The sequence below is a fragment of the Plecotus auritus genome, assembly GCF_963455305.1.
Source record: "Plecotus auritus genome assembly, chromosome: X".
Lineage (NCBI taxonomy): Eukaryota > Metazoa > Chordata > Mammalia > Chiroptera > Vespertilionidae > Plecotus > Plecotus auritus.
In genome coordinates this window covers 49,050,447-49,075,010 of record NC_137784.1, presented here as the reverse complement: position 1 = coordinate 49,075,010, position 24,564 = coordinate 49,050,447, and the positions used below count along the sequence as shown (strand labels likewise).

The 24,564-nt window shown below is 44.5% G+C and overlaps 1 protein-coding gene across 3 annotated transcripts in view; it reads left to right on the top strand.

The window, feature by feature from the left end:
- The first annotated feature begins 2,696 nt into the window (after window positions 1-2,696).
- The window catches only part of SLC16A2 (solute carrier family 16 member 2), a 189,491-nt gene continuing 167,623 nt past the window's right edge, over window positions 2,697-24,564 (top strand). The window contains exon 1 of one of the 3 annotated variants that reach the window (XM_080652632.1): window positions 2,697-3,266. In XM_080652632.1, coding sequence (XP_080508758.1) covers window positions 2,861-3,266 — 406 coding nt within the window. In that variant the 5' untranslated portion in view covers window positions 2,697-2,860. The remainder of the gene's footprint in view (window positions 3,267-24,564) is intronic. The other 2 variants (XM_080652631.1, XM_080652630.1) reach the window with 2 other exon arrangements.

Below are 24,564 nucleotides of genomic sequence, written 5' to 3'. Positions count from 1 at the left end.
GTCCAGTTTAAGAACCCATTGTGGCCCTCGAGTCAAAAAGTGTAGACTTGAACAACTGACAACATCTTAGAGCCTGTTTACTTATTTATAAGACAGAGAGAAATCATTCCAACCTTAAAGGGTTGTTATGAATACTATATGAGATCATATATGTAAAGTGCTCCCATAGTGTATGTTCACAGAAGCATCTTAATGAGTGTTCTCACCCACTCTCTCCCCTACTCCAATGATCTAAAAAATCCATTTAGAGACAATGAGGAAAATAGAATTTAGACAGTGGGTCTGGGATGGACTGCAAGACTCCAGGGTCTATTCCTAGGTCTGGGTCTGCAGATAACCTTTTTCAGGGTCTTAATCACGTTCCTTGCAAATGGAAACCAAGGCTAGAGCTCCCATGGGATAACAATTAGTGATTGTGTATGCTGAGATCTCTGACTAAAAGCAAATATTAAGTCCCAATGCCCATAAGAAGTATGATTTGTTACTCCTCATGGCTGAAGCACTGTAGATTTTTATTAAAATGCAAATGTTTCCTGGGAAAGTCAGAATATACAGAGTGGGGCAGGAGTAGGTTTACAGTTGTTTGTATGGAAAGAATACACTAATAAATAATAATACAAAAATAAACCCTGTTTTGCATACTCACAACTGTAAACCTACTTTTACCCCACCCTTCCTATTAACTTTTTGGCCTGATAAGCTTTCACCTACCTCTTTATATGAGTAGAGTCCTTCTATGGCTCTGTGCTTTGTGCCTATTAGGCAGGGATACCCACCCCCTAACCCTCACCCCCTTAAAATCCTTCTCAACATTCAAAGTCCATCTAAGCCATCACCTCCTCAAGAAGTCTACTGTAATAGCTAAGCCAGAAGTCTTCCCTTCCCTGTCACTCTCTCTGGGAGCACCAAGTCCTAGAACTCCTGTGGTGAAGCTCAGGGGCTGTGAGAGCTTTGCTGTATGGAGACCTGCCTTGAATTCCAGCTTGTACTTGACTTGTCTCTTGACATTAGGCTAATAAACGCCTTGACCTAGTTGAGCCTCAGGTTTACTGCTTGGAAAAATCAGGTGATAATAATACTTACCTTGGGGTAATAAGGGACATGATCTCTTCTTTGGAGCAATGCCTACTCTGCTGACTAGCATGGCTCCTGTGATTTGTAAATTTGGCCAGTTCCTCTCATCAGACCCTAAGCCCCTGGGCACCTCTATCCTTCCACCCAGCTCAACCCTCCCTCAGGGGCTTAATGACTCCTTGTTCTTGGGCAGCTGGCGCAGCCCTGATCTACATTTTCACTGGCCATGCAGATTTTTCACAGATCAAGAAGGTTAATGAGATGTTGGATAGAAAAGGTTTGACGCTCGCCGGCCTGCTGGTGAGAATCAGAGTAGCTTGGTAACCACACAGTGACCTCATGATTAGTGCATTAGATGCGCGGGCCCTTGGGGGAAGCAGAACTTCCCGGGATTGTTGGGCCTGCTTGGTGGGCTGAGACTGAGCACAGTGTAGCACTCCACTGAGCCGCCGGCAGGGCAGATCACCCCTCCCAGCCCCCCACCCCCTCACAAACACACCCAGGACCCCAGCGCTCTCTGGGGAGCAAACTCTCTTTTACCTTCGCGGGGTTGGGGCCTTAGTCTGAGACATTCAGAGGGACTCACAAGTCTTAAACCAGAGGTGGGCAGAAGGGGGCGGTGGGTGCTGGGAAGACATCCCTCAGCTAGAAGCTCCAAATGCTGATTTCCCAAAAAGCTATGGTCGAGGCCTGGGGGACCAGCCCACAAGGAATGCTGGGGGCTGGGCAGCCCTGGCCCAAACTGGAGGCTCAACCTGGTGCCTACTCGTAGTTCCCCAAAACAGAACAGACAGCCGGAAGGAGCCAGAGCCCGGCCCGACCCCGCCCCCTCCAGGGCCACTGCACCTCCCTCCCTTCCTAGCCCCGCCCCTTGCCACGCCCTCTACGGCTTCTCTGGGCTCCAGTTTGGCGCAAACAAAGCCCTGATTGACGGCCGAGAGGGGCGGGCTTCACTGCTGGGCTGCCTCCTTTACTTAGCGTCCAGCCAGGGATTTACCGGGAAGGGCGGGGGCGGAGAGGAAGAAACTGGAGAGGGAGTACGCAGGGTTGTGGGGGTCTGAGCCCCCGGACTCTAGAACATTGTGCCCACTCTCTGTCCGAAGCCTGGGCTGTCCCCTCCAGGTTGCGTCCCCTCCAGGTGTCCCCCCTCAAGCACAAGGTGTGGAAAGTATATAGGAACTCCCCAGAGCAGGGTGGGTTCTCTCACAAGCCAAATCTTCTCTGTCCTGACGTTCCCAGGGCCACCCCAGTTCCAGGCTGCTTGTTTGGGAGGGTATTTCCTGGGGAGTGAGTTGATCAATACCCGTTTCGAGCTTGCGGGGAGGAGAGGGCAGGGGAACAGGATAGTTTGTGCTCTAGTTTTTTTCCATTTTAACTCTCCCTTTACTGGGCTTCTGGACAAGGAGGACAGGATTTAATAGTTTGTAAAGGGAGTTGAGAGACGCAGCAGCGGCTAGAGTAGGTAGCACGTATGACGAGGAGGAGGAAGGGCAGGGAAGAAGAGAAATCCGTAGCGGCTGCCGGTTGAGGGAGGAAGAGGTGGGGGTTGGGGAGGAGGAGGGGGAGGAGAGAGATGACACGGGAGAGGAGGAGGGGGTTTCCAAGGGGAGGAGGAGTGGGCTGGAGGGAGCGTCTGTGGCGGGACTGGCTGGCCAGCTTGGGAGAGGAGCCGGGAAGAGGAGGCAGTGGTGGCAGCAGCATTTCGAGCACTAACAGCAGCAGCAGAAACAATCACCAGCCACAAAGCGTCTCCTCCGGCTCGAGCAGCCACAGTCCCCTGTCTGTGATGGCGCTGAAAAGCTCAGAAAGCGAGGAAGCCAAGGGGCCCAGGCGGGAGGCAGACAAGGAACAGCAGGAGCTGGTGGGTAACCCTCAGCCAGAGTCGGAGCCCTTGCCAGTGCCCCCAATGGAGCCCAAGCCAGAGCCCCAGCCCCAAACAAATCCTGCAGCCCTGCCGGAGCTAGAGCTTGAGCCTGAGCCAGTGCACGAATCGGAGCCTACGCCCACGGTGGAGACCCGCCGTACAGCGCGCGGCTTCCAGCCCCCCGAAGGTGGTTTTGGCTGGATGGTGGTCTTCGCTGCCACTTGGTGCAATGGCTCTATATTTGGCATCCAGAACTCCTTCGGGATCCTCTACTCCATGCTGCTGCAGGAGGAAAGAGAGAAGAATCGCCAAGTGGAGTTCCAAGCAGGTGAGTGGCCCCTAGCGCCCCACCTGGCATTCAAGGCAAAGGTGTCTGCTCTCAGACCCCTTACCTCCTGGTCCAAGGAACCTTTCCAGTGCGTCGCTTCAATTCCTTCCCTTGCCCATTGCCCGTGGCGCTACTATTGCGCGGGTTGAGGGGTTCCGAGTAGCATTGGCTGTGGAGACTTAGGCGCCAGATGTCCTGGGTGGGACCTGGGACATTCATTGAGCACAGGAAAGGAATGAACTTTTTTGCCCTGGGACAAATCCTGACTCATCTTTTGGGTTTTAAGTACCCTTACTGTGTACACTGGGGGGAAATATTTGCAGGATTTTTTTTGGGGGGGGGATGGGGAGGTACCGGGGAGGGGGGGCAAATTCAAGGAGAGAGAAGAGAGTTGGGAGGCTGGGAAGACTTTAAGAGAAACACTGTACCTTGGATCTCTGCAATCAGTCCTTGTTCCTGTAAGGGGAGTAGACACTTTAGGAAACCTGGTGACTGAGTGAAGAGTCAAACACATGGTAGTTGTGTGTGTGTGTGTGTGTGTGTGTGTGTGTGTGTGTGTGCAGTAGAGAGAGGAAGAGAGGGAGGGAGTGTGAGTGGGGGGTGTGCATCTCTTTGCCCGTGTTGGTTAAGGCCCAGACAGGCCCAGCTGTCTTCTGCCACTCTGAGGAAGTGAGCAGATCTCTGTGCCCTGTGTGCTGAACCCCAAAGCAGACAGGAGGCGGTCACTGAGGTCTCCAGTCCAGAGAGGCATGAAGCGGCTGGAAGGCTGGGCCCTGTGGTTCACTCTGGGCCGCCCCCAACTTCAGCCCTTTGGTGCCCTAGGCCTCTGCGCTATCCTATGTCCTCCTGGAGTTTCTTTCAGCCTTAACCAGAATGCTCCCACCTCTCCCGTTTTCACAAGAGGCCAACTTGGTCTTTTTCCCTAAGACAAACAGGGCTGGGGGCATAGTCCTCACTCTCCAGGCCTGCAGCCAGAAGACCAAAGGGTTGTGCTTTCCTCTCATTTAGCCCTAGTGTGAGCTCAGAGAAGTCAGAGCTCCATTTCCTCAGCAAGCCACCCGGCAAAGCCCCTTAGTGGTTCTGTTGAGGAGTCTTGGGAGGGAACCAAGGGGCTTGGAGCCCCTCTCCTCTAGGCTCACTCCCTCTTGTGGCTCCTCAGGAATGTTGCATTTGTGATCCACTGCAAGGTTGCAGTTCAGAATCTGTGGTTTTTCACAGTGTTGCCCTGGGCTGAAGGGTCCCTCCCACTCCCAAAACATACTTCTGCTGCTCTCTGAGGGGATCTGGGGATTATTTTTTTATTATGTATTTTTTTATTGGTTAAGGTATTACAAATGTGTCTTTATCCCCCCATTGTCCCATCATCCCCCCAGTCCTGCCCTCACTCTCACCCTCACCCCCTGTTGTCTGCGTCCATCGATTATGCTTATATGCATGCATACAAGTCCTTTGGTTGATCTCTCCCCCTTACCCCCACCCTCCCCTACCTTCCCTCTGAGGTTTGAGCATCTGATCGATGCTTCTCTGTCTCTAGATCTGTTTTTGTTCATCTGTTTATGTTGTTCATTATAATCCACAAATGAGTGAGGTCATGTGATATTTATCTTTCTCTGACTGACTTATTTCACTTAGCATAATGCTCTCCAGCTCCAACCATGCTGTTGCAAATGGTAGGAATCCCTTCCTTGTTACTGCAGCATAGTATTCCATTGTGTAGATGTGTCAAAGTTTTTTAATTCACTCATCTGCTGATGGGCACTTAGGCTGATTCCAAATCTTAGCTATTGTAAATTGTGCTGCTATGAACATAGGGGTGCATATATCCTTTCTGATTGGTGTTTCTGGTTTCTTGGGATATATTCCTAGAAGTGGGATCACTGGGTCAAATGGGAGTTCCATTTTTAGTTTTTTGAGGAAACTCCATACTGTTCTCCACAGAGGCTGCACCAGTCTGCATTCCCACCAGCACTGCAAAAGAGTTCCTTTTTCTCCGCATCCTCCCCAGCATTTGTCATTTGTTGATTTGTTGATGATAGCCATTCTGACAGGTGAGAGATGATACCTCATTGTCATTTGGATTTGCATCTCTCCGATGATTAGTAACTTTGAGCAGGTTTTCATATGTCTCTTGGCCTTCCTTCTGTCTTCTTTCAAAAAGTATCTATTTAGGTCCGTTGCCCATTTTTTTATTGGGTTGTTTGTCTTCCTTTTGTTAAGTTGTATGAGTTCCCTGTAAATGTTGGAGATTAAACCCTTATCGGAGATATCATTGGCAAATATGTTCTCCCATGTAGTGGGCTTTCTTGTTGTTTTGTTGGTGGTTTCTTTTGCTGTGCAGAAGCTTTTTATTTTGATGTAGTCCCATTTGTTTATTTTCTCTTTAGTTTCCATTGCCCTAGGAGCTGTGTTGGTGAAGATATTGCTTCGGCATATATCTGAGATTTTGCTGCCTGTGGATTCCTCTAATATTTTTATGGTTTCCCGTCTTACGTTTAAGTCCTTTATCCTTTTTGAGTTTATTTTTGTGTATGGTGTAAGTTGGTGGTCTAGTTTCATTTTTTTTTTTTTTGCATGTGTCTGACCAAATTTCCCAGCACCATTTATTGAAGAGACTTTCTTGACTCCATTGTATGTTCTTGCCTCCTTTGTCAAATATTAATTGAGCATAGTGGTTTGGGTCGATTTCTGGGTTCTTTATTCTATTCCATTGATCTATATGTCTGTTCTTGTGCATAGAAACCTTGTTTTTGGGTGCATTTACCTATGAGTCCCCTGGGTCCTTGGAGAGCCTCTCCTACTGCTCTCAACCAAGGGCTCTTTTTTTTTTTTTTTCATTTTTAGCTTCTCTGGGCTGCAATTGAAGAAGGAGTGTGGGGGCTCTTGATGCCTCTGATCTTGTGACCCATCGGTGCCAGTGCACTGGCCCCACTTGAAAGTTTGAGTGTGGGTCAGTGGCTGTCCAGGGCAGTCTCAGGACTGCCCAGGATGCATTGATTCCTGAATGAAGTGGGTCCCAGGACTGTGTGAAACAACTTCTAGGGGGAAGTTAATGCCACACTCAACCCCGGGACTACCTTTTCCTGCTTTGATACACTTCATGGGCTCTTGGGAAGGCAGCCAGGGTAAGGCTTCTGGCTGTTGCCTAGGTTACCTGGGAGGGCACCTGCTGAGCATGATTGCTCTGTGGTTGACTGCAGGCTGTTGGCTTTTGGAATCAGTGGCAAAATCTGGGTGAAACTTCATGGGAGATAGTGGGGGATGGGCTGAAGCTAGGCCCTGGCATTTATGTCCTGTGAGCAGGCCTAGAGCTCTGCCTTAAGAGTGTGTAATAAAACTTGGGAAAACCATTATTTTACCAGGAAGAGGTTCACTGCTGAGGAACAAACTTTAAAGTAGGTTATCATAGTGGATTCACAGGGAGACCTGCTTGGGACTTTTCTGTCAAGACCTCACTGTTCAGCTGGGAAGAGGAGTGCAATGTGCTGTGCAGAGGTGTAGCTGGTGTGTACTCTGACACAGACTGGGTCCTTTGATGGGATAAGGTTACTGGTTTAAATTTTGGTGAGTATAGGTCAGGAAGGGAAAGAAAGGAATTTGGTATGTTCCCAGTGTCTCAGAATACTTTGGTTTGGGTCATTGCTGGGGTGTGTCTTCAATTCATGAAAGTTGTTTTTGATACTGAGGGTTTTGGGGAATATCTCAATTTGTAATTTGAAAAAAGTCAGGAACACCCCACCATAATCCTGAGTTCCTAAAAAAATCTCATCCTCAGCACTACCTTTCTTGAGCCCCTCAGCTTTCTTAAGCAACCATTCAGATCCTGAGGTTCCAAATGTATCTCTGCCTCCACCCACTTCCTGCAGTGTCCCCAAAATTTCCCTGCCACTTGTGTCACAGCACTGTTTTCTCAAAGAGATTGAAGAAGCCCACAGAAGCTTGCTAAAATATTTACTAGTACCAACCAGTATGTATCCAACAGTCATTCTAGGGAATGCAGAACATACACCTCCACAGTCAAGGGAGTTGGGGCATTGTCCATTTCTATTACTGTCTGATATGCCTTCCATCTCTAAAAATTTATGAATTTAATGTTTGGAGGCACCCCGCAACCAAAATTCTCTTTGGCTGGGCTTGATATCTTCACAGCCTTAAAACTGCATTTATTGGCTTAATGGGTCTAAGGTTCTGCAGATGATTTGGACTGTTGTGAGGGAATCCCAGAAAAAGGTAGTTTTTAAATTTAGGGGCTAGAATCAGAGGAATCTCTGGACATAGGGAAAAGCCACAGAGTAAAAGAGAAGTGAAAATCAGGTCATTCTAGAGCATGTCTTTGTGGACTCTAAAGTGTACAGTTGTATAGTGGCACTATCAATATATTTTGTACCTTCTCTTCACTTGTTTTGAAAGGGAAGCTAATTTTCCTTGCATCTTAGGCTTGGGAGGACTGGCAGGCAAAAGTTTCTGAAATGGATGCAAGTGACCAAGGTCTGATTTAGGAAAAAAAAATAAAAAGATCAGGAGAGAAACGAGCCTATTCTATTTGCAGAGCTTGTGGGAAATTTGGGAGTCCCTCAACCCAGACCAAGCAGCAGACAGTACAGGAGCAACCAGGCAATTTGATGGAAATTATAATGTGGCTTTCTGGGATTAGAGGGGAGCCTTTTGAAGAAAAGAGAAGCAAGGTGGCATTGGTTGCAGGTCTCAGCTCATTATTGAAACTAAGTGAGTTAGAGCTGGGGCAGGGTTAGAGTTGAGGGTCAAGGGGACAAAGCAGAACAAGCCAGAGTGTTAACATTGGCTCCAAACTTAGGTATTTTTTGATGTGCCCAGAGTAAACCCATTACCCTGCACTTTCCACCTCTACTGCTAGTCCAACACTGAGCCATAAAATATGATGGGAGGAATTATATTGGGTAGTTTATAAGTATGGTCTTTGCAGGCTCCCAGGTGGGAAAAGTATGGCTAGGGCTCTCACCACCCAGGAGCAGAGACAATGATCAAGAAGTTTGGGCACAAGATAATTCAGGCTCATGGGATACTCTGAAGATAGAATTTTCTAGGCAAGGGAAAATGGTACACTCTGACTTTGGGGCAAAGTCCCAAGGGTGGGTGAGGCCAGTGGAACATTAGGCTCTTCCTCATCTTAGAGGCTTTCATTGCTTAGTTCAGTGTCTCACTGGGCTGACCACTAAATGCTGACTCTGGGAGCCAGGTACCTTTTGAGCAAACCTGCCAATGCCTTGCCTTTGACTTAAAATTTTGCCTATTGTCCAGAGAAGCTAAATCAGGTCAGCTCAGTGCCTACTATGGAGCTTCAGGTCACAGGGCCATTGGCCAGGCATCTTTCAAGTCAATCCTCTCTGCCTTATCTCCAACCAAACTGGGTCCCAAACTGAGACCTTGACTCATACTGGAAGGGATGAGGAGGAGAGTTTGGGTTATTTGGACATCAACCAGGGAAGATACTTGATTGGGTTGGTGTAGCTGGTTGAGGCTTAACTCGGTTCACTCACAGTCTAGTAGCCTCAAATGATCATTCTAAGTCTAGATATGGACTGTTAATCTCAGTAATACTAGCTAGGTAGTGACTAAGTTAGATGGCTTGAGTTCCTGACTTGCTCTGTGATTTTGAGCAGGCACTTTACTTCTCTGTACCTCAGTTTATCTGTCTATTAAATGAGAGGATTAGACTAGAAATTTCTAGTTCTACCTTTCTAGCTTTCTAAATTTTGTGATATTTTATTCTTTACATTCACCTGGCATTAATTTTTCAGACAAATGTAATTTATTAATCTGCCTGAATTAGAGTGCAGATGGGTTGAGAGGTGATTGGAAAAGCAATGAAAAGCCATATAGATATCATTTGACCAGGTTGTGTGTAAAGACTATGATGCTGTTCATGTGTACTGATGTAGTTGAAAAGACCCACTCCTACTTTACCCAGTACCCAAAGGCAACTCTGGATGTACAACTGCTTCTTCCAGAATGATCTGCTCAGCACAGAACTGGGCCTGTAAGAGGATTCCCTTAGAGTGGGTCTGTATGCTGCTTTTTCCTAGAATTTGAGTGTATTCCTAAAAAAGCATTACACTGCAAACATTCCCTTAAGCCTCACTTTAACCCCTCTCCTGAAGCTTAATTTCCCAGATCTCATTCTTGTTTATCAGAAATTCATGGCTACTATGACCTTAGTTTACTGTTACTTCAAGATAGAAAAGTAAGCCAAGCATCCTAAGTGTGATACATTGGTTTCCTTCAGGGGGCTTCAGATAGAGCATTTTTATTACTGGCTCAGGACTGCTGCTGCATCCCATTGTGGTGGGTGTGGAAAGGCTACCTGCCTCTTGTGGTCATAGAGAAGTCCCTCTTGGGTATCCACAATCCCTGGTCAACTTCAGCTTCACTATAGGGCCTAGCTGAGACTTGGTACAGAAATAGCAAGCACAGAGACATCAACCTTTCCGTGAATTTATACTTGCATGTCATTGGAATTTTTCCTGCAGTGTCATGAAGAGTAAACAAGCAGCTGAACTGTCAACATTTGCAGAAATATGTAAAGGATGCTATCTCAACCTTTTGAGCAGACCAGTTTCCCAGAAACGTGTGCTGCTTTTTCCATCAGCATCTTTTGAATTTTAAATTTTGAAAAAAAGAATCATTTACTCTTTTCAGATTGTGTGAAAGATGGAATGGGATTTCCTGTCTTGAAAATATCTGTTTCACCTGGAACTGAATGAGTAAACCTTAGATAAAGCCTTTATTAGTAAAACCTTAGAGAAAAGTTTTTATTAATAACCTTTATTCCAGTTTCTGGGGTTTGTAAGAGAAGAAGAGATGAAATTGGTGGTCCCAAACACATATTATTTTTTTAGATTTATATTTATTGTTGAAAGTAGTATAGATGTCCCCTTTGTTTTTTCCCATTGACCCCCTCCACCTGCACCCACCCCTCTTAGACCTTCACCACACTATTGTCTGTGTCCATGGGCTATGCATATATGCGTATAAGTTCCCTGATTAATCTCTCCCCACCATCTCCACCCCCACCTTCCTTCTGAAATTCACCAGTCTGTTCCATGCTTCTATGTCTCTGTATCTATTTTATTCAACAGTTTATTTTGGTCATTAGATTCCACATATGAGTGAGATCATCTGATATTTATTTATCACTGACTGGCTTATTTTGCTTAGCATAATGCTTTCCAGGTCCATCCATGCTATTGCAAAAGGTAAGAGTTCCTTCGTTTTTAAGGCCATATAGTATTCTACTGTGTAAATGTACCACAGCTTTCTTATCCACTTATCTGCTGAAGGGCACTTGGGCTATTGCAAATTGTGCTGTTATGAACATAGTGTTTCAGATTTCTTAGGATATCTTCCTATAAGTATGATCACTGGGTCAAATGGGAGTTCCATTTTTAATTTTTTGAGGAAACTCCATACTGTTTTCCACACTGGCTGTACCAGTCTGCATTCCCACCAACAGTTACTAGGATTCCCTTTTCTCCACATCCTCACCAACACTTGTCATTTGTTGATTTGTTGATGATAGCCATTTTGACTGATGTGAGGTGATACCTAATTGTTGTTTTAATTTGCATCTCTCAGATGATTAGTGACTTTGAGCATTTTTTTCATATGTCTCTTGGCCTTCTGTATGTCCACTTTGAAGAAGTGTCTATTTAGGTCCTTTGTCCATTTTTAAATTGGATTGTTTGTCTTCCTTTTGTTAAGTTGTATGAGTTCCTTATATATTTTGGAAATTAACCCCTTTTCAGATGTATCATTGGCAAATATGTTCTCCCATGCAGGGGGCTCTCTTTTCATTTTGTTGATGGTTTCTTTTGCTGTGCAGAAGCTTTTTATTTTGATGTAGTCCCCATTTTTAAATTTTCTTCTTCGTTTCCTTTGCCCTAGGAGATGTATCCGTAAACATATTGCAACAAGAGTTGGTGAGATTTTGCTGCCTATAGTTTCTTCTAAGATTTTTATGGTTTCACAACTTACATTTAAATTATTTATCATTTTGAGTTTATTCTTGTGTATGGTGTAAGTTGGTGATCTAGTATCATTTTTTGCATATACCTGTCCAATTTTCCCAACACCGTTTATTGAAGAGACTGTCTTTATTCCATTGTATGCTCTTGCCTCCTTTGTCAAACATTAATTGAGCATAATGTTTTGGGTCAATTTCTGGGTTCTCTGTTCTGTTCCATTGATCTATATGCCTGTTCTTGTGCCAGTACTATGCTGTTCTATTTACAGAGTCTTTGAGGTATAACTTGATATCTGGTCCTGTGATGCCTCCAACTTTGTTCTTCTTTCTCAAGGTTGCTATAGCTATTCAGGGTCTTTTTTTTTGTTCCATGTAAATTTTTGGAGTATTTGTTCTAGATCTGTGAAATATATCATTGGTGTTTTAATAGGGGTTGCATTGAATCAGTAGATTGCTTTGGGTAGTATGGATATTTTAATGATGTTGATTCTACCAATCCATGAACTTGGCATATTCTTCTACTTGTTTATATCTTCTTCTATCTCTCTCTCTTTTTTTGGAATATCCTGTAGTTTTTCAATTACATGTCTTTTACCTCCTTGGTTAAGTTTATTCCTAAGTATCTTATTTTTTTTGTTGCAGTGGTAAAAGTTCCTCTTTCTGAGAGTTCATTATTGGTGTACAAAATTGCCATAGATTTATGGGTGTTAATTTTGCATCCTACTATGTTGCCAAATTCATTCATTAAATATAGTAGTTTTTGATGGAGTCTTTAGGGTTTTCTATGTATAATAACATGTCATCTGTGAATAATGACAGTTTTACTTTCGTTTTCCAATTTGGATGCCTTTTATTTCTTCTTCTTGTCTGATTGTTGTGACTAGGACTTCCAGTACTATCTATATATATAAAAGGCAAATACGCAAAGTGTCCCCATGGGAGTTCGACTGGGAGTTCTATCACTTGCTATGATGTGCACTGACCACCGGGAGGTGGTGAAAAATGAAGGAAGGCCCCAGCCAGCAGCCAGCAGCTGGGGAAGGGAGGCCCCAGCTGGCAGCTGGAAGGTACCAATAGGCCCTGACCCTACCCATGCACAGTTTTCATGCACTGGGCCTCCAATGTTGAATAAGAGTGATGAAAGCAGACATCCCTGTCTTATTCCTGTTCTTAAAGGAAATGGTTTTAGTTTTTGTCCATTGACTATGATGTTGGCTATAGGTTTGTCATATATGGCCTTTATTATGTTGAGGTATGATCCCTCTATTCCCACTTTACTGAGAATTTTTATGAAAACAAGTGTGCTGGCTTTTGTCTAATGCTTTTTCAGTGTCAATTGATATGATCATGTGATTTTTTGTCTTCCAATTTTTTTATGTGTTGTATTACAATTATTGATTTATCCTTAGAATAAATCCCACTTGGTCATGGTATCTGATATTTTTAATGCATTGCTAGATTTGATTTGCTAATATTTTTGAGGGTTTTAGTATCTGTGTTCATCAGGGATTTTGGCTTGTAATTCTCTTACTTTGTGGTGTCTTTGTCTGGTTTTGGAATTAGACTAATGCTAACTTCATAAAAAGAGCTTGGAATTATTTCTTTCTCTTGCAATTTTTGGAATGGTTTGAGGAGTATAGGTGTTAGTTCTTTTTGAATGTTTGGTAAAAATCCCCTGTGAAACCATCCAGACCAGGGCTTTTGTTTGCTGTGAGTTGTTGTTGTTTTTTATTACTTCTCCTATCTTATCAGTAGTTATTGGCCTATTCAGGTTTTCTTATTATTCCTGATTGAGTTTTGGAAGATTGTATTTTTCTAGGAATATGTCCTTTTCATCCCGGTTGTCCAGCCTGTTGGAATACAGTTGTTCATAGTATTTTTAAACAATCCTTTATATTTCTGTGGGGTCAGTTGTTATTTTGCCCCTGTCGTTTCTGATTTTGTTTATTTGGGTCCTCTCTCTTTGTTTCTTGATGAGTCTGACTAAAGGTCCATCAATCTTGTTTATCTTTTCAAAGAATCAGCTCTTGGCTTTATTGATATTTTGTATCTTTTTTTGCGGGGGTCTCTGTCATTTATTTCTGCTCTGATCCTTATTAACTCCTTCCTTGTACTTTGGGCTTTTTTTGCTATTCTCCTTCTAATTCTTCAAGTTGTACAGTTAGATAGTCTATTAGAAGTTTTTCTTGTTTCTTGAGGTAGGCCTATAGTGCTATGAACTTCCTTCTCAGGACTGCTTTCACTCTGTCCCATATATTTTGGGTTGTTGTGTGTTCATTTTCATTTGTTTCCAGGAAAATTTTTTATTTCTTTTCTTGATCTTGTTGATAACCATTCATTGTTTAATAACATGCTCTTTAGCCTCCATGTATTTAAATGTTTCTTTGAGTGTTTTTATTGTAGTTTATTTCAAGTTTCATGCCATTGTGATCCAAGATGTTTGATATGATTTCCATCTTCTTGAATTTGTAGTGACTTAGACTGTGTTCTAACAAATCGTCTATCTTTGAATATGTTTCATGTGTACTTGAGAAGAATATATATTCTGGAGCTCTGGGGTGAAATGTTCTGTAAATGTCAATCGATTACATCTGATGGAGTATGTTGTTTAGGATTGTTGTTTCCTTGTTCATTTTTTGTCTCCATCTATCCAGTGATGTCAGTGGGGTGTTAAAGTCTCCTACTATGATTTTATTGCTGTCCATCTCTCCCTTCAAATACTCCAAGATATATATATATATATATATATATATACATATATATATATATATATATGCCTGTATTACATGCATATGTTAACCAGAGTTATATCCTTTTGTTGTATCAATCCTTTTAGTATTATGAAGTGTCTTTCATTGTCTCTTGTTATGGTCTTCACTTTGAAGTCTATTTTGTCAGATATGAGTATTGTTACCCCAGCTTTTTTTCATTTCCATTTGCCTAGAAAAATTTTTTTCCATCTCTTCAGTTTCATTCTGTGTAAGTCTTTTGTTCTGAGTGAACCACATATTTTCTTGGTTCCTCCTGCTTTCATGGTGCATTTGTATCACATTTGCTAGATATGGCACTTCCCTTCCTCCCAGTATTGTTCCCTCTTCTCCTTCCTTCCCTTGCTCAATTAGAGGAACAACTGGGATTCTGGATGTTGCACAGGTCCAACTCCAGACTGGATCTCAGGCCCAATCCTACACATCTCACAAAGCCATTTCTTTCATTTTCTCCTTTCTCCTCTGTCTTATTCTCCACTTCCTGGGGGAAGGATGACTTTCTATGGGGCACTCAAGAGTGTGGAAGCCATCACCTCTGGATTTTTGCAGTAAGATAGCTGCTATGAAACCCCTTTTCTCTTTTTCACACCTTTTCTTTCCATAGCTCCAGGGCCCCAGCCAAGGAGATAGTATTGTAGTAGGTCTTATCCAATAGTATTAGAAAATATCCTGGTCAGTTGTATCCCTTTCTCTTCAAATATTCACTCTCATTATTCCTCATCTCCTAGGCCAACTGTACCTCCAGAGAGTTCAGACTGGGTTTCAGTAGCTTCAGGAATTCTGGATAGAATAGAAGTTTTCATTCTATTTGAGCCACTATCATCTCTCTTCTTGTAAAAAAATCCAGAATTGATGTTAAAGAAGTTGAAGAAGGGAGGAGGTGGATGCTCAAGTCCTAATTAGAGTCAAAAGTGCCTTCAGTGGGGGTGGAGAGTGGGGAAGTGAAGTTCTCAGGTTAGTTGCTTCTCTGGTTCTATGCAGCTGAAGTGAACTGTCACTGAACAAGAAGTCTCTACCAGTCTCTTTGCCAAACGTATCTTGTGTATTTGCCTGCATATTCTCTTACCCAGGTTGAAAAGGTATGTGCATGCACCCATGTGTCCAGACCTATGAGTATGTGTGTATAGCTGTGTGATGTCTGTCTGGGTCAGTTAGCATGGTTGCTTAGAACTTGGTATCTATGAGACTGAGGTCACAGGTTCAGTCAATTGTTCAGGTCACTGAGCTTATTACGAAGAAGAAACTCTTCTGTTTCCTCATGTGGGGTTGGCACTAATCCCAAGGGGACTGAATAGAAGTATGGAGATGACTTTCTATAACCCTTCCCTGCTACTGGGGAAAAGACACAAAGCACACATCCTAGATGGAGGAACCAATATGGCGGCATAGGTAAACACCTGAACTTGCTATCTCACACAACTACATCAAAACTACAACTAAAAGAAAAAACGGATATCATCCAGAACCATGGGAAGGCTGGCTGAGTGGAAGTTCTACAACAAGAAGGAAAGAGAAAAGCGCATCTAGACTGGTAGGAGGTGCAGAAGTGCAGAAGAGCAAAGGTACGGAGGCATGCCCAGAAATGGGCTGGCAACTGTGTACGATGTGGTCTTTTTCAATCAGGATAGAGATACAAACTCCTGACTGCTCTGAATTCCAGTACTGGGCGAGAATCTGGGGACCCAGACTCATACGGGGAGGAACTGGACTATCTGGCATTGGCGGAACATGAGGGTGGCTTTCTCTTAGAGGTGGTCGCAGTGTTCATTGTTCCTGCACAGGGCCGCGGAACACAGAGACCCAGGGACCTATCCAGGGCAGGGCCAATGGGCAACCATTGCTGTTTGCACCACCCCATGATTCCTTGAGACCACACCCCACCCAAGCTATATGCAGAGGCATTTGCATATAAATGGCTGGGCCTTTTGCAACCTTACCTAACAAACTGCAGCTGGGTCAAAGAACCCCAGAGCTTCCAAAAGAAGGCCTAAGGCTCGTCAGCAGCCTGCATTGCTTCACAGGTGCGCCTCATCTGGGTACCTCCAAACCCCAAACTATGAGGAGGAATCTGCAGATCTCTCTGTAGCTCCTGCTGGGTGGCCTCAGGCAAAGGTTGACATTTCACCTCCTAGGAGATCCAAGAGCCAGTGTACCCAGTGGTCAAAGTGAGACCACACCAGATTACAACTCTTCAGATCCATAAGAAACACACTCATGGGGCAGACTCAGTGCGCACCAAAGCACCACTGAAGCAAGTCCTGCCCCATAAGGGTGTTTCCAACACAGCAGTTCTCCCATTGTAGACACAACTGGTCCTCACAGCCAATTGGTCTGGAGGTCAATTCCTCCCGTGATACCAACAGCAATCAAGGCTTAACTACAACAAGACTGTGCACACAGCCCACAAAGAGGTGCATCAAGAGCGTCCACCTCAGCTGACTGGGGAGGCTGAGCCACCGGGCCTTATAGGACACCTAGCACACAAAGCCATGCTATCAACACAGGGAAGCAGCCAAAATGCAGAGACAAAGAAACAGGTCACAAATGAAAGAAATGGAGGAAAGCAAACGACTGGATATAGAGTTCAAAACCACGGTTATAAGGTTACTCAAGAATCTTCTAGAAACCTCTGAGAAATATAGTGAGGCCCTCAAGGATATGAAAAAGGACCAATTAGAGATTAAGCATACACTGACTGAAATAAAGAATAATATACAGAGATCCAACAGCAGACTAGAGAATCCCAAGAATCAAGTCAAAGATTTGAAATACAAAGAAGCAAAAACACCCAACCAGAAAAGCAAAAAGCAAAAAGAATAAAAAATCTGAAGATAGTGCAAGGAGCCTCTGGGACAACTTTAAGCATACCAACATCTGAATTATGGGGGTGCCAGAAGAAGAGAGAGAGCAAGATATTGAAAACCTATTTGAAGTAATAATGACAGAAAACTTCCCCTACTGGTGAAAGAAATAGACTTACAAGTCCAGGAAGTGTAGAGAACCCCAAACAAGAGGAATCCAAAGAGGACCACACCAGGACACATCATAATTAAAATGTCAAGGGCAAAAGACAAAGAGAGAATATTAAAAGCAGCAAGAGAAAAGCAGTTAGTTGCCTACAAGGGAGTACCCATACAACTGTCACCTGATTTCTCAACAGAAACTATGCAGGCCAGAAGGGAGTGGCAAGAAATATTCAAAGTGATGAATAGCAAGAACCTACAACCAAGATTACTCTACCCAGCAAAGCTATCATTTAGAATTGAAGGTCAGATAAAGAGCTTCACAGATAAGAACAAGCTGAAGGAGTTCATCACTGCCAAACCAGTATTATATGAAATGCTGAAGGGTATTCTTTAAGAAGTGGAAGAAGAAGAAAAAGGTAAAGATAAAAATTATGTACAACAAAGTGACAACAAATACATATCTATCAACAAGTGAATCTAAAAATTGAGTGAATAAAAATATGATGAACAGAATAAACTGATGAATATAATAGAATCAGGGGCATAGAAAGGGAGTGCACTGACAATTCTCAGGGGGGAGGGGGTGTGGGAGTGCGGGAAGAGACTGGACAAAAATCGAACACCTATGGAGGAGGACTATGGGGGGGTTGGGAACCAGGTGGAGGGGAGCTATGGGGAGAAAAAAGAGGAACAACTGTAATAATATGAACAATAAAGACTTATTTAAAAAAATAAAAAAGCACACATCCTAGTGATAACTGCTCTGTTCCATTCTACAATGTGATTTTTTAAAACATTTACTTATGTTAAGTATCTACACTAATAAAAGAGAAAGATGCAAATTGACCGTACCTTCGCAATACCCACCAGCCAATCAGGAGTGAGTATGCAAATTAACCCAACAAAGATGGTGGGTTAATTTGCCTACACTGGCGCCGAGCGGCCGGGGGCGGGACGCAAGCATTCAGCACCTCCCCAGCCGCTCCGGGCCTCTGGGCAGTGTTGGAAGGTGGAAAGGCGGCTCCGGGCCGGAGCGAAGGCAGTGCCGGCAGCCAGGGGAAGGAAAGCCCATTTTTGCACGAACCTTCATGCATCGGGCCTCTAGTCTATATATATAAAAGGCTAATATGCTAAATGTCCATCTGACCAGTAGCTATGACACACATTGACCATCAGGGGGCAGAGGCTCAATGCAGGAGCTGCCAAGCTGCAGTGACTGGGCAGCGGCGGTTCTTGGACAACACACCCCAAAACCAGTGAGGAGGGAGCCCGATTCCTTGAGGGGCCGCACGATTCCACCTTTGGCTGTGGGTTATGTTGTTGCTGGGGCACTGTTGGCCCCAAATCTGGTTTACTGCACACTTGCGTTTGCATTCCACACCCTGTACAACAGTAACTTTGCAGAGTGCCCTCTTGCACTCCTGGACCCCTTGGGGGATTTCGGAGAGCTGGTTTTGGCCTGATCCCCACAGGCCAGGCCGTGGGACCCCACCTGCCAGAGGGACCCCGCTCACTCTGTAGACGCCCTTCGAGCCATGGCGCCTCCCCAGGTGCAGCCAGCCAGGGAGGGACCACAGAAGGTTGTCTCCAGGGGATGTCTGGCCCATCTCACTCAGTCCCACCCCTCCGGCCACCTTCTAATTAATTTCCTTTCAAAGTGCACAAATCCGTGCACTGGGTCACTAGTAATAATAGCGCTATATAATAAAGAGGTAATATGCAAATTGACCATCACTCCAACACACAAGATGGCCGCCCCCATGTAGTCAAAGATGGCCACCCCCATGTAGTCAAAGATAGCCACCCCCATGTGGACACAAGATGGCCACCACAAGATGGCCAGCAGGGGAGGGCAGTTGGGAGGAACCAGTCCTGCAAGGGAGGGCAGTTGGGGGCGATCAGGCCTGAAGGGGAAGGCAGTTGAGGGTGACCAGGCCAGCAAGGGAAGGCAGTTAGGGGCAACCAGGCTGGCAAGGATGGGCATTTAGGGGTGACCGGGCCAGCAGGGGAGGGCAGTTGGGGGTGACCAGGCCTGCAGGGGAAGATAGTTAAGGGTAAGCAAGCTGGCAGGGGAGTGGTTAGGGGGTGATCAGGCTGTCAGGCAGAAGCGGTTAGGGGCAATCAGGCAGGCAGGCAGGCGAGCGGTTGGGAGCCAGCAGTTCTGGATTGTGAGGAGGATGTCTTACTGTCCGTTTAGGCCTGATCCCAGTCGGACATCCCCTGAGGGGTCCCAGATTGGAAAGGGTGCAAGCTGGGTTGAGGGAAACCCCCCCCAGTGCACAAATTTCGTGCACCAGGCCCCTAGTAATAATAATAACAACAATAATAATAATAATAACTAACACTTATTTGGCATTTAGCAATTAACTCTGTGCCACTTTACATGTACCAACTTATTTTAATTCTGAACAACCCTAAGAGGTAGGTACTATTATTTTCATCATTTCTTATGTAAAGAGATAGCACAGAAGTTAACTTTCTTATGCTCATATAGCTAATAATGGCTGAGCCAGGATTTGAACCCACAGAGTTTGAGTCCAGAACTCCTACTTTTGGATATTTCTTAATGCATAGTGAAGATGGGGGGAGTAGCTACCAAGGGGGACTGCTGCAGTGTTTTTTCATTCCTGTAGCCTCAGAGTATCCTATGACTAAGGGATAAAAAGAGATGACCAAGAAAGAATTTAGCAAACAAAATCCAACAGTCATGTCATCTTCCTCTACCCAGAGTCATAAACTTTGGGTCCAAAAATGGGCAGAGAAACTGTCTCTTCTTAGTTGTTTTGCCGTGAAGAAGTCATATCTGCTTTCAAAGCTTCAGTGTTCTCATCTGCACAATGAGATTAATAGTATTTAGTTTTTTAGAACTATGAAGGTCAAATGAGATTGTGTAGGTGAAAGACCTTTATAATTGGGAAGGAGGTGATGTTGTTGTTATTATTATTATCCAGTAACCTTACCAAGCCCCTAGAAATGTAGTAGCTATATTTTTCTCTACATGTGTCTGGAAGAGGACTTAGCCCCTCCTCCCTACCTTCTACCTCCCCACTCCATTCCATCCCCATCTCCACTCTGCATTCTTCTGTATTCTTCTATACTGTAGCTAAGGACTGGCTGTGTTCTTTTTGTTATTTTTCCTCAGTTTTCTAAGAGTGCAGGGAGAGGAGGGACCAAATTCCAGGCCATATACATTCAAGGAAACAAGGAATGTTGAAATATTTATAGCTCTTGGCAGGAGCTCACAAATCTCTCCTAAGAGTCAAGGCCTGAAGTTTTTAGTACAAATTGCTAGGAATTGGAGGTGGATGCTGGGTGGAGTTAGGGTGTCACTTCCTCCTGGGGTCTCTCACAGAGCCTCTGTTCTCCTGAAGGTAGTGAGGAAGAAGGAAAGGGATATTTAGGATCAGAAGATCTGGAAGGGAACTTTAAACATAAGAAGGGGCCTTGCTCGTTTGTATTCAGTTTTGGAATGGACCAATTTCCTTGTGTTCTAAACAAGATAGTCCTGGAGAACATAGGCCACAGAAGGCCTGAAGAAGGAATGCAATGGGAGTTTTGAGCAAACATTTTAGTGACAACTCAGGGAGCCCTTATTAAGACCATCCAAGAGGCAAATCAGAATGGAAATGTTTCTCTTCTTTGTTACAAACAAAAAATCAAAATCCCCAAGACCTTCTTTGAGACTAAGATTTCAAATATACTAGGACTTACCATCTTGATTTTCACTGTTTGAAATGTCTGAGCTGGAAGGCATTTTAGAGACCATCTGATCCTATCCCTTCTGGTATTATATTTGAAGAGATGTGACCTCAATCAGCATTATAGAAAGATGATTATAATGGAGGTTGCTCAATTAGAGGAACAACTGGGGTTTTGGGAAATGGGTGCAAGGGATGGGGCTTCTGGCACCCTGGGAGTTCCCCAGTTCAATCACTGGCATACTGACCACTTTATCTCTCCCAGAACGTTTTTTTTTTTAAATCCTCACCCAAAGATATTTTTCCATTGATTTTATTATTTATTTATTTATTTATTTATTTATTTATTTATTTATTTATTTATATTTTAGAGAGAGTGAGAGAGGGAAAGACAGAGAGAAATATTGATGTGAGACAAACACATCAATTGATTGTCTACTGCACACACCTGGACCAGGACCCAGGCTGGGGAGGAGCCTGCAACCGAGATTCGTGTCCTTTATAAGAATCGACCCTGGGACGGAAGCTCTTTCCACTAAGCCAAACCAGTGAGGCCTCTGTGGAGTGGTGTGTCCTGGATTGATTTTTCCAAGTCACTCCCCAGCCAACACTTTGTGGAAAGAGATTGTATTATACTTTAATAAATGAAATTTGATTTATTTAATATTAGTCAACATTTAAGATGTGCAATGGTGAAAAGTCTCTCTTCCACCCCTGTCTCCCAGCTACACTGATCCCCTCTGGATAAGCCATCAGTGTTACTTGGTGTGTCCTTTTGGAAATAGTCTGATATGTACAAACAATTGTACGTGTGTGTGTATACACTCTATTTTTAAAACACAAATGGTAACCTATAATTTACATTATCCTCCATTTTGCCTTTTATGCTTCAAAATATATATGTTGGAAGTTATTACACATTAAGTCTATAAAGTCCTCACTCTGTTTTTATAACTTCACAGTATTTCCTAATATAGGTATATCATAATTTATTTAATAAACTCTTTGCTAATAGGAATTCATGCTGTTACCAATCTTTGAATATGGGCTTTGGAATCAAACACTAGAGTCACTTATTACCACATGGCTGGCCAAAGGTTTTAGCTTTCTGAAGTCTGAGTTTTCTCATGTGTAAAATAATAACAATAATAATAATAGTAATAATAATAGTAATAATATCTGTCATTATTGGTGTGGATGAGATATATAAATCATCTAGCATATATCCTGGCACATACATAATCAACAAATAATGAATAGATGTTAGTCCTCTTCCTGCTCATAGGCCCACCCATATCTCACACCTCCAATTTAATTAATGTTAGTTCATTTCTAGTTAATAGGAGTTCATTATGTGCTAGGCTGGACCTTGAATGAACCAGAGAAGGAAAAGTGCCCCTTAAGCAATTTATAGTAGGGGAGAAAGATGGCAGCTGGCAGGACGGAGGTGAGGGAGAGGAAGTGAAGGGATGAAAGGAGAGTGTGTGGATGTGTGGGATGTGTGTGGTGTGTGTGTGAGTGTGTGAAGGACAGTTAAATCTGACAGGAGCAGCAGGGGCTGGCAGACCAGGCTCTCTTGGACAGGGAGAGACTACCACCACTGCGGGCACCCCCCAGACTGCAGGACTCAGACACGGAGCCCAAGCCATCTTGAAGGGGAGAGCAGCCTCTTCTAGGAACTCATCAGCACCACCACCCAGACAGACCATGCACACTGTCCGTGACCCGGCAGCCACTCCAGCCAAAATCCTGCTGCCCCACCCACAGACCCATGGACCCTGGGACCTCCACCTGCAAAGGTGCGCCGCTCCCGCACCAGTAAGTGCAACATCCCCCTCCCCAGCGGCAGACCTCCGGACACCACATTCACACATTCCCAGTGCGTGGGCATCCAGGGCATACCACTACATAGGCAGCTCTTGGGAGCCACTGTGAGCGCCTGTTGGGTGTGATTTTGTACAGACAAGAGTGCAATGCCCCACAGTAGAAAATCTGAATTCTCTCTTCCTGAATGACTGCCCACAGACAACCCAGCTGTGCAACTTGAGTGCCAAGGGCCATCAGAGTGCATCAGAGCTCTGTGCTGGCAAATGCACCACCACAGTCACGCATTTCCAATGAGCAGGTACCCTGAGCCCATCTATCCACAGAGTGCTTTTGGGAGCCACTGTGAGCTCCTGCTGGGTATGATCTTGGACAAACAAGGATGCACTACCTGCAGCAGTAGAAATTCTGAATTCACTCATCCTGGATACCTGCCCACAGATGCCTCAATTATGCGGCTTCAGTGCCAGGGCCCTTCAGAGTGCTTCAATGTGCTGTGCTGGTAAACGCACTGCAGGTGCCCCTGTGAGCCACCCCTGGGAGCGCGTGCCTATCCACCACAGGTGCAGCAGCAAAAACTGAGTCTTCCCACCCCACAACTGCAGAACTCTAGACACTACAGTTGCACGCCTTTCCAGCATGCAGGCATCCCAAGCCCACTGCTCCACAGGCAGCCCTTGGGCACCTATGTGAGCCCCAACTGGGCACGCACTTATACAAACAGGGGTGCACTGCTGGGCTGTAGAAATGCTGAATTCCCTCTTCTGGCATACCTGCCCACAGATACCACAATCCTGTGGCTTCAGCACCAGGGCCCTTCAGAGTGCGCCAGTACACCCTTATGGCAAATGCACTGTGGGTGCCCCTGTGAGCTGCCACTGGGGGCACGTGTATCCAACCACAGAAGCAGCAGCAAAATCTGAGTCTGCCCACCCCACAACTATAGAACTCTGGACACCACAGCCATGCCTTTCCAGAGCGCAGGCCTCCTGAGCCCCATCACCCCAACAGAAGTTCCTGGGTGCCACTGTGAGTCCCCACTGGGCACGTGTGATTTCAACCAAGGGCTCAAGACAGCAAAAATTGAGACACCCCTTCCATGGCTGCTGACTTCTAGACACCGCAGTTGTGCCTTTCCAGCTCACAGGCCTACATCAAGAGAACCTAAATAGCTCAAGTAGGGATCTACACTAGATCACCAAGCCCAAGAGACCTGAAAGATCATACCAGTAGCACTATCCCCAAAAGAACCTGGGTAGCAAAGGAATTGGATCTACAATGAAAGCATTACAGGAAAACATGGGAAGACAAAAAAGCAATCCCCAAAGGAAAGAAAAAGGGATCACCAGAAAGGGAGTTAAATGAAATTGAAGCTAGCAATATATCAGAGAAAGAATTGAGAGTAATGTTTATAAAGATGCTCAAACAGCTGGATGACAAATACACACAACTCAATGACAAATACACACAACTCAATGAGAATTATAAGGAGCTGAATGAGAATGTCACCACCATGAAAAGGAACCAAGAGGAGATAAAGAATGGCATAGCTGCAATAAAGAACACAATGGAAGGGTTAAACAGTAGATGAGCAGGGGCTGAGGACCGCATCAGCGAATTAGAAGACAAGGTGGAAAAAAACACACAAACACAGCAGCAACTGGAAAGAAGATTTAAAAAGCAAGAGGAGAGCCTAAGGGAGCTTTGGGACAACACAAAATGAAACAATATTCACATAATAGGGGTACCAGAAGAAGAGGAAGAGAAGCAAGGATTAGAAAACCTGTTTGAAGAACTAATGACAGAAAACTTCCCTGATATTGGCAAGAAAAAAATACACAAGTCCAAGAAGCACATAGAGTCTGAAACAAGATAAACCCCAAAAAGTGACACCAAGACACATCATACTTAAATTGGCAAACACCAATGACAAAGTAAGAATCTTAAAAGCCACCAGAGAGAGACAGAAAGTTACCTACAAGGGATCTCCTATTAGAATATCAATGGATTTCTCAACACAAACACACCAGGCCAGAAGGGAATGGA